The sequence below is a fragment of the Gossypium raimondii genome, chromosome 11 (genome assembly GCF_025698545.1).
Source record: "Gossypium raimondii isolate GPD5lz chromosome 11, ASM2569854v1, whole genome shotgun sequence".
NCBI classification, from domain to species: Eukaryota; Viridiplantae; Streptophyta; class Magnoliopsida; order Malvales; family Malvaceae; genus Gossypium; species Gossypium raimondii.
In genome coordinates, this window is record NC_068575.1 from 30,488,639 (window position 1) to 30,499,943 (window position 11,305).

The 11,305-nt window shown below is 28.2% G+C and overlaps 1 protein-coding gene across 3 annotated transcripts; it reads right to left on the minus strand.

The window, feature by feature from the left end:
• Positions 1–6,951: 6,951 nt before the first annotated feature.
• Positions 6,952–9,985, minus strand: LOC105804227 (uncharacterized). 3 transcript variants are annotated; one of them, XR_001136803.2, is made up of 6 exons: positions 9,704–9,985; positions 9,477–9,502; positions 8,604–8,726; positions 8,359–8,485; positions 7,954–8,125; positions 6,952–7,242 (listed from the first exon to the last, which is right to left on the minus strand). XR_001136803.2 is itself a non-coding variant. In XM_052624531.1 (3 exons), the coding sequence occupies exons 1-3, from the start codon at positions 8,804–8,806 to the stop codon at positions 8,017–8,019; spliced, it is 423 nt and encodes a 140-aa protein (XP_052480491.1). In that variant the 5' UTR covers positions 8,807–8,962; the 3' UTR covers positions 6,952–8,016. The 3 variants fall into 3 exon arrangements, 2 of the variants coding, with proteins under 2 accessions (XP_052480491.1, XP_052480492.1); XM_052624531.1 differs by lacking the exons at positions 9,477–9,502; positions 9,704–9,985 and having other exon boundaries at positions 6,952–8,109; positions 8,604–8,962; XM_052624532.1 differs by lacking the exons at positions 9,477–9,502; positions 9,704–9,985 and having other exon boundaries at positions 6,952–8,125; positions 8,604–8,962.
• Between the last annotated feature and the right edge of the window lie 1,320 nt (positions 9,986–11,305).

Below are 11,305 nucleotides of genomic sequence, written 5' to 3' on the forward strand. Positions count from 1 at the left end.
TTTAAACAAAAAATTTAATATTTGTATAATTAAAATAAATATTATTATATGAATTTATTTTGTAATGCCACATAATTATATTTAACACATATTATATAAAATAGTATACATACATGTTTAAGGACATAATATATTAATTTTATATAATTAAATTATGAATGTAAAATAATTATTATAACATTACGATATGTAATCTAAATCTAAAAAATGTAACTAATTGTATATAGGCTAGGCTCATCTGTTACATCAACTAGACTCGCTCCTAAAACAAAAATTTAGTGTCAATCCTAATTTCAAATAAATCACTCTTCCTCGTTTGTTACTCTTTTCTTACTTTCTTTATTAGTGAAGGGGCTATTCGAGAAAACTCCTTTGCCAATCCGGTAGAATGACATATGGCAATGTTATTTTCAATCAACATGCCAAACGAAATTTGATATGTAATCTTATAGACAACTATGTTATTATAATATACATAACTAATATACCTTAATTATATAATTTTAATTGTATATATTATAGTATACCATAAAATTAGTTACATGTTTAAGGTTTAGGTTCCACATAATTAATAGAGGAATGCACATTGTAATATCATAATGTTATAATAATTATTACACATTCACAATTTAATTATATAACAATTGATATATTATATGTCCTTAAAATTTATGTATTTTTATAATATAATACCTACTAAAGATAATTATATCATATTACGAATAAATTTATATTGTAATATTTATTTTAATTATATAAATATTAGTTTTTTTGTTTAAAATAATTTAACTAATTTAATTCATCAAATAATAAAGGGTAATCACAAATTTAAAAATTTTGATGATTTTATTTCATTGTTTAAATAAGTTACAAATATACCAAATATTTTTTAGGTTTTGTTTTGGGACCCACTTTTCATATATAAGATTTGTTATAATCCTAGGATCTAAGCTAGCCATTCACCTAAATGGATATCAAAATCAATTCAAAATTTGAAAAAGAAAAAGAAAATGAAACTATAGTACATAAATATATCCACTATTAGTTAATTAATGCCAAATGGCGAGAGAGTTAGTTTAGCTTTGGCCAATGACCACGTATAAGAAAGTGGAGGAATCAATTCTTGTCTACAAAACTATTAAGTGGCTAAGCTAGGATAATGATAATTAATTTGTTGGTACACAACCAGGAACACGTTGGATACTCCCCGTTAATCATGCACAACTTACTGCCTCTTCTTTTTTCCAAATATGGACACATTATTTCATTTCAAAGGCTCGAGGCCACAAATCTACATATTGAAGGTAAAAGAAAAGCACCAATGAACCTCAATAGGTAGTCGGTAGACATGTAAAAATAAGAAATTCATGAGTAACCAAACACCATCTAAACTTGAGGTCTTATCTTGACTTAGATCAATTACATTTTTAATTTGAGATGTTTATTTATAGTGAGATTAAAAATAATGGTGACGATAAAATTAATTATTATAGCAATAAAATTAAAATCAGCAGTGAGTTATGTGTTTGACTTCATATGCAATGTAGTAATGAATTGAAAGTATAAAATGATCATTAGAAATATTAAATTTAAATATATATATGCAAAAAAATAATTATATTTTATATTAAATTTGCATTTATCTTAAAGAACAATTTTATTAATAATTAATTAATTTATCATTAATTATATTTGTATTTATTTTTATTATTTATATATATTTTTATATAATTGAGGGAAGAGATGAGGTTGCTAAGGATTGAATTCAAGTTCTCATGTCACAATATAAATGCTCTTGCTCTTAGGCCAAGAGGTTGTTGACATTTATATATATGTACTTGTTCAAATTAATTCATATAACAATAAAATTTTCATGTTTATTAAATTATATACTTATATAATAAATTAATATAACTTTTTTATATATTAATTTTAATTACTAAAATCATTTTTATTAAATAATAATGAAAAATATATATGATAATGAATTTATATAATTATTATATTCTTATATAAAAATAAAATTTGTTTAATTATTATATAATAAAATTTATAATATGTTTTTTTTTTAGGTAAAGTAGGAAAAATATTTCTCACTGTAGCAGCTACTACTTAACTGGTGCCTAATGCTCCAGTAAAAAAATTCATGTTCAGAAAATAGAAGTTTTCTTAACTGGCCAAAAGCAAGTTTTCCAAACAGATGCCTCATTGGAGGGTGACCAAATCACATAAACAACTAACTCTTTCCAAAACAAGAAAGATAATAGAATGGACTTCACAGCATAGGTTACCTTGGAAAATTAAACAAAACATCATCAAATCTTTATCAAAAACTACCTTTATTGCATTCACTATCAATGCCTAAAAGCTACAGTTTTACTTATCCTATAAATTAGGTTTACATAAATAATGCTATAGTAGGAATTTGTTTATCTAATTTCACTCCAAACAAATATAAAAAGAAAACCCCAAATCACGGATTACATAAATCACACAATTTGAACTACAAAAAATTAGAAATAAAATTATAATATTGTAACATTATATTACCTAGTCATTAATTAAAATGATTTTTCATCTCTTTTAAAAGCTACTTTCGCTTGAACAAGATTTGATATTTTCTTTTAAAGAATCACTTTTTGTTCGAATAAGATACAATATTTTCTCTTTGAAAAATTATTACTTTATATTTCATTCTTTTTGAGAAGCTTCAACTTTTAATGCTGATAGTCTCTTAATTTTACCGATGATTTTTCTTTCCGTTTCAATGCAGAATGAGTTTTTGAAGAAGGTTTCGAGGAACAGGTGAATAGAATATGGGGATCAAGTAATGAAGATTTCCCAGGGAAACTTACGAGTTTGGGTAATGGTTTAAAAGAATGGGTTAAGGTCAATAAATGTATTCGGAACAAAACAAGGAAAGAGTTAAGCCAAAAACTGGAGGAGCTTAATATTGAAGATCCCGGAGAGGGATGATTAGCAGAAATTACGGAGGTTAAACTAGCATTAAATATGGAGGCAGAAAAAGAAGAAATATTTTAGGAGCAATGAGCAAGGGCAAACTAGCTTCGAATGGGTGATAGTAACACAACTTTCTTCCACAACTATACGTCCTACTGAAAGAAAAGAAATATGGTAAAAGGGCTTGAAGATGGGAGTAGCATCTAGATCGAGGGAGATGAAGAATTGCTAGCATTAGCATCAAATTATTTTAACGATCTTTTTCCCCCAAAACCTATGCAGGATTGTGAAAATTTATGGACAGAGATTCAACCTTGCATTCCTAAACACATTAACGAGGATCTTTTAGTAAGTTTTAAAGAATAAGAATTATGGGAAGCTTTAAAATCTATGGTTCCACTAAAAGCCTCAGGTACTGATGGATTTCTTGCAATGTTTTTTCAAAAATTTTGGCATATTATAGGAAAAGATGTGTCTAGATATTGTTTAGAAATTTTGAACAACCAGAAAGAATTAGACACAATTAACAATACCAACATTGTTTTAATTTTGAAACTTCAAAACCCAAAAAATATGAGGCAAGTTAGGCCAATTAGCCTTTGCAATGTAGTTTATAAAATATCTCAAAGGCTATAGTTAACAAATTTAGAAAGGCTCTTAGCTACTGCATTGATGATGCACAAGGTGCTTTTGTTCCAAGTAGACAGATTACCGATAACATATTAGTGGCATATGAATTATTGCATTCCTTTAAGAAGAAAATAAATGGAATAGATAATTTCACCCTAAAACTTGACATGAGCAAAGCATACGACAGGGTTGAATGAATTTTTATTGAAAATATGATGAAAAAGTTGGGGTTTTGTGACAAGTGAGTGTAACAGCCCATTTTCAGTAAAATTAGAATAGTGGTTTTTGGACAACATATCTAAAGTCAAAAATTTATTTTATTATTATTTTATTTCCTACAGCATAATAAAATACTGTATAAAAATTTTGTTAAGAAATTTTACCATTTACATACTTAAATTGATAAAAGGACTAAATCGCGTAAAGTGCAAAAGTTGAGTTCTAATAGTTAAAGGTATTAAATAGCTATAGAACTATAAAGTGGAGGTCCTTATATGGTAATTATACCATTAGAATTGATAGTGGATTTTAATGGTTTGGCATTATTGAAATTTGAATGAATTATTAAGGTTAATTTTGGAAATTTATAATTAAAGTTATATTTAATTAAATAAAACAAACTATTATCATCCATTATCATCATCTTCCACTGAATTTGAAGAGAAAACCTATCCATGGAAGCTTAAAGTTTCAGCAAACTTATTTTTCTCAATTAGGTATGAATTTTTGTCCCGTTTTTGATGATTTCTATGTTTCCGGGATCATTGTAGCTTAATCTAGCTAGCCTGGGGACTAATTTGTAAAATTGTTAAACTATTAGGGTTTTACCATTGTTGAATATACTTGAGTTTTGAAGTTTGATGATAGAAAATGAATGGTTGTTGCTAGATAAACAACTTTTGTAAAGAGATTTTTTTTATGAAATTGTTAATTAGGGACTAAATTAAAAAATAAAAAATATTACATGGTGAAATTGTGAAATAATTAAAGTATATCATTTTTCCAAAAATATATTTTGGATTAAATTGAATAAATTATATGTTAAATTGAGTTAAATTTATCCATATGGATCCAGTTAGACCTTGTACGGAGTTAGATCGGGGCAAAGAGAAAGTCTCAGATTAATCACCTTCGTATCTACGAATACTTGTCGAGGTAAGTTCATGTAATTAAATTGTGTTTATCTGTTTTTAATTGAAATATATAAATATTATGATTTGTCATATATAATTACCGAATGCATATTTAACAACGTACGACGATTACCGAGCCCTAGTTGAACCATAGGAATCTGTAGGATACAAATGACATGTCATTCGGGTTATGGATTTGGCTGAGGTCTTGCATATGTTGCGGATATTCCACTGCATGTGAGAGCATACCGATTTATAGCTCGTGAGAGCATACCGATTCACAACTCGTATGAGCATACTTGTACATGAATTGACAGATTACAGTTATATGAGCTAGCACGCTATGTGTAAACTATCCTAGGTATCCAACGGTATTCTAAACAGTTCAACGGGTAATGTTCTGGTATGAAATGATATAAGTCTGATACGAACTATTACAGGTATACACATGAAATGCATGGAAATGATGTTACATGATTTATAGATATATGAAATGGATGATCATGTATATGGAACTTGATTAATTGTTAAGTTCATCCACAATAATTGGTTCATATATGTATTTACATGGCTAATATGGTTGGTATATTTGTGCTTAGGCATTTGGCCAAAATGTGTTGGAATATGCTTTGTTACTTACCTATTACTTGATTAAATGGTAAGTTAAATTCTAAGTTATACGAACTTACTAAGCTTAAATGCTTCCTCTGTGTTATTTTCGTGTTTTATAGTGAATCGAAAGCTCGTTCGGGTTGGAAGATTGTCGGAGCTATATCACACTATCGATTGGCTCTTTTGGTACATTTTGGATGTTTAATTCTGATTATAATGGCATGTATAGGTATTTTAGCTAATGTTGGCCTATGTGTTTAATTGTTGAAATGACCATTTGTTTTGGCTTGAGTTGTGGTATTTTGGTGTTCTAATGAACTTAGTTTTGGCATGTAAATATTAACCTTGAAATGGTTGGTGATTTGCTTAATGTGTTTGAAAGGTGAAATGGTAGTTGAGTGTGCATATTGTATATGTTTTATAACTTGATGTGAATTGGTATTTAGCTATGGAAAACGTATATGTATATTGAGGTTAGTAATTGAGTAGAATATTTGGTATCATTTGGTAAGTTAATTAAATGTTTTGTATTGATGCAAATCTAGTTGGAAATTAGTTGATCATTTGTGTAACACCCCGAACCCGTGTCTGTCGTCGGATTAGGGTTACGAGGCATTACCGATCAAAACCCAACTCATAACAATATTTCATTTTAAAATTTATTCATAAATAGACTAACTCAATCACATAATTTCATTCCATATATATATTTTCGATCAAATTCAACTAGCAATCATTAATCAAATTACATATACCAACCATGTTTCAAAATTCAACCATATCATTATCATTTACCTAATCAAAATTTAATATCATTCAAATTCTTAAAACATTTTCAAACATATATGATTATATATCATATACCAAGCATATATCAAAACATCTATTTGTACACATTTATTTCATTTCAATTTACTAACTATACTACATATTACAGACATAGGTAATCTACCCTGTTTGGACAGCTATTATACATCAAATAGGACAGCATTTATACACCCAATTGGGCAGTATACACTACACCAAAACAGGCTTTTAGCGGCACTTTTTTAGGCCTTTAGCGGCTCTTTTTATCGCCGCTAAAAGAATTTGCGGCGCTTTGATAAGCGCCGGATAAAACGCCGCTAAAGACCGCGTCGCTAACTTTAGCGGCGTTTTTAGAAAAAAACGCCGCTAAAGACCAAGACCTTTAGCGGCGCTTTTCCCACAAACGCCGCAAAAGACCAGGACCTTTAGCCACAAACGCCGCTAAAGACCAGGACCTTTGGCGGCGCTTATCCCACAAACGCCGCTAAAGATCATGACCTTTAAAGGCGCTTCTATTAAAAACGCCGCTATAACATTGACTTTTAGCGACGCTTTTTCACAAACGCCACTAAAACCATAACTTTTAAAAAAATAATTAAATAATTGACTATTTCTATAATAAATATTTTATTATATTTTATTTTTGAAATTTAAACTTTAAACTATATAATTTTAAGGATAAAAAATTAATTAAATTAAATTTTCTATTAAAATTTTAACTTTAAAGGTAAATATAAAATTTAATGAATTTAAATTTAGAATTAAAATATTATGTTTAAATAAATGAGCAATCTACCTCACACTCATCTGATCTATATTAACTCGGCCAAATATAAAAGAAGCTACAAAATACGTAATAATTAACAATCATGATTAAAGAAGCTAGTACACAAGGTAGCTACAAAACCCTGTTTCAATAACACCTAATTCAAGTTTTGACTAAGATAAGCGACCATGGAATGCAACATTAAATAACACTCTACTTGAAAAAGTGCTAAGCCTTGGCTTTTGCAGCTTGAAGAGATTCAAATTTTCCAAGTTTTTCCATAAATTTGAAGGCTTCCTGGGACAACACAGCTTCTTGTTCAACACAAGTAACCTACAAAAGACAGAACATGACCATTATGCACTATTATTCTAAGTACCATTTCCTGAAATATTATTAAGAAAATATATAGCATTAGCAGCACAAATTTTGAGATTTATTCCTTCAGTACCATCATGTAATTGAATAAATTTGTATTAATAAATAAACCAACCCTTCTAAACTCCTTGCTTTTCATGTAATAAACACCAATACATACATGGATGCCCAATTTGTATTTCACGACATACAGGGACTCCACCCCTTTCAATGGATTACCTTCAAATTTTTTATAATTTTATAATTTAACTTTAATGTATTTTTTATATTTATATATTCAAAATGTCATTGCCCAGCTCAAACTCAAACATTGTAATTAACAAATCATGAGTTACAACTGTTAGCTACACCACCTATTGAACTCTAGAAAGCATAAAGAAACCAAAATGAGCTTCTTAGGCGAATTGGTTCTACTGTTCAAGCTAGTTCTCCTCATATAGTAATTAAATCAAATGGAAAAAAAAAGGGGGTTCTTTGTGTCAGTTATAGAAATAGCCTAACACACTAGTATAAACCATATCAACATGTTACAAAAGGTCTTCATTATCTTTATTGGTTCAACACATACCTTCACTTAAAGCATGCCAACTTCAAGTTCCAAAATAAAGCTAAAGAAAATTGAAAGATAAGCATATAATATATAAAGAGATAAGCAAGAAAACTTACAGTTTGTGGTCATCGTCGATTTCTAGCTTCTTTTAATATACATCTAAGATTTCCAATATACATCTAAGATTTCCACTGCTTTCTTTCCATCTTTATTGGTGTTCTGATTTTATCTAAGGGCTTTCGATTTAAGATTCCCCAATGCCAGGTTTGCAACTACTGACACGAATGCCTTGTGTGGTTATTAGTGTAATAGCATGAGAAAAAAGTTTATTCAATACACATCTATTACAATAGTTAGACATAAAATAAAGCATATTTAGTACAAATCTAAACTTGAAATTATAAAAATGAGTAAAAACACTTGTAAAAAATAACACTATCATTTGATTGTTAACTGATATATGAAAACATGGTTAAAAAATAATACTCTTACCAAATGTAAATGTTCTTTCACTAACTTACCAGATTCCCTTGTTGATAAACAATAGTTTCAGCAGCAAGCATCTCTGTGTAAAGCCACGCATGTTTGGAGATAAGGCGCGCAAGAGTCCTATAATGATTATCAGTCCATTCCATCATGGAAGCTACGCTGCAAACCGTACAATAAAAATACATTCTCATTCGTAGGGTGTTTGAAGCAAAAAAAAAAAAAAGAAAACAAAAGAAAAGGAAACAAGGAGGGGGAAGCCATAGATGTTATTACGTACCTAAATAGAGGAGGAAGATAGCGACTAGCACCCATCATGTCTTCTGTATGTAATTGAACGTTTTGGGCATAAGAAGTGACCCTTGATTTAGTTGAATGGTTGAAAGGTATATTTCTAGAAAATCTGCGAGGGTTTTTCAGGATAATAGAATGAAAAGGTGTAAATGACAATATCATCAAAGAAAAAGCTGAAAACTTCACCATCCTTTTAACCAGACAAAGGCTACTCCTCCACGTACCTATCCATTAAAGGAAGCTAGATCATACATTCAATTTATACCAGCAATAGCTATAAACTTTTGCTACTGTGCACTTAATGACAAAAAAACTATGTTAATTAAATTTCCATTTCCTTTTTTGTTAAAATAACTCCAAACTAAGAAAAATAGACGAACTAGCATATATATGCATGTATTGCTTTTAAATGAAACAATAGATGTGTAAGGAAACATATGTAACTTTAGAAGACAGGGGTTCTAAGAGACATTTAATCGAACTGTTGAAGAACGTAAAAAATTATTGAATAACATATATATTTATAACATATATAAATATATCATAAATCCAGGTCCTTTAAAAATTATTGAATAACATATATATTTATAACATCAAGAAAGAAAATCCTAAAGAATTTGACATTCAATTATTTGAAACACACTCCAACTTATCTGTTGCTTTTTGACTAGAAGCTTTCCATTTTCCTGGAGAAGGGAAGCTATCACATTTCTTTTGACACATGAAAATATATTGATTTTTTAAAGAAAAAGAAAAGAAGAGAAAAGATTCTAACATATTGTAAAAAATCTACTGTTGCAAATACTAGTAATTAAAACAAAATCATATTCATAAAATTTTAAAGAAATCATAAACATACCAACTCCACGTTTTAAAAATGCCAATCTGCAGACAAATATGTTTTTATATTAGTTCAACAGCATGGAAAAGAAAATAAAGAAAGAGCAAAGCATAAGAAACAGCGATAAACTATGGAGCATAACTTGATTTAAGTAAAACAAATGCATATTATATATTCACAATTTATTATTCACCTCATAATCTGCCTCAGAACTTTGTTCATCAATACAGAACAAGAAGAATTACCTTAGACAAATGAGGATAAAGACCATTAATTGTTGGCCATCATTGTCGCTTTCTACATCCCAAAGCCCGTGGATTTTGCTAAAAGTCCAGTGGGACTGTGATTGTTATATGTGTATGAATCGCGATCGGTTTTTTTAAAAGTTCTGCAGAGAAAGAAAAAATAGCTTTTCAAATTTGGGCGTTTAAGAATTGGGGTTGAGGAAAAAAAATAGCAATGGCCATGGAGTTAAAAATTTTAAAGGACGGTATGTTTGTAAAGTTGGGGGGTTTCAAGGGAGGAAATTAGGGATTTTAGGAGGGAAAGTTGGGGATTTTGGGGGGAGAGGATTTTATAAAATGGCGCTATTTTTTTATAAAATTATTTTTTTGTGGCGTTTTTTATAAAAAACGCCGCTAAATGTTTTGCTATATAAAATGACTATTTTTTAAATTAAAATTATTTTTGTATGCTTTTATAAAACGCTATTATTTATTTTTATGTGTTTTTTATAAAACACCGCTAAATATTTTGCTATATAAAATGGCTATTTTTAAAGTAAAATTATTTTTGTATGCTTTTTATAAAACGCTTATTGTTATTTTTTTATGCGTTTTAAAACGCCGCTAAATGTTTTGCTATATAAAATGGCTATTTTTTATAGTAAAATTATTTTTGTGACGTTTTTTATAAACGCGCTATTGCTTACCTTTTGTGGCATAAAAAAACGCTAAATGTTTTGCTATATAAAATGGCTATTTTTTAAAGTAAAATTATTTTTTGTGGTGTTTTTTATAAAACACCGCTATTGCTTACCTTTTGCAGCGTTTTTATAAAAACGCCGCTAAATGTTTTACTATATAAAATGGCTATTTTTTTTAAAGTAAAATTATTTTTTGTGGCGTTTTTTATAAAAACGCCGCTAAATTTTTTGCTATATAAAATGGCGCTATTTTTTTAAAGTAAAATTATTTTTGTATGCTTTTTCTTTAAAACGCATAAAAAATTATTTCATTTGGAATAAAACGACAATTGTTTTGCTATGCTAAAATCTTTTATTTTGTCTCATAAAAATTATTAGTTAAGTGATTTTATAAAATATTTTTATTATTTTTATAAATTGAATTTTTATAAAAAAAATCAAGTACTCTCAAAATAAATATCGATATTTTAATAAGAAAAAATGATTAAATGATTGTAATTAATTATTAAGTTACAATTATCCAATGTAAGCAATTAATCTCTCACATATCAAATTTCTATTAAAGATTTAGATGTTAATTATGATTTTATATTGTTCATTTCGATCTAATCTCCATTTTATTAGAGATATTTCTTCCTAACTAAAATATAATTATTTTGCTAGATGTTCGATGTGGAATGATTTTAGTTTTTGTATTTTATTTTATTTGTTATAATTTGGTCCTATATATCCAAAATAGATAGTTACCTATCCGAATCAATTTGTTACATTTTTTTATTTATTAATTTTTTTATATCTAATATTTAAATATATCAAATGGTTTAAATTAAATATTTTTTAGTCATAAACACCGCTAATGTTACCTTTTCCGGAGTTTACAGAAGAAACGCCACTAATAAATTAAATTCTTGTAATGAAACGA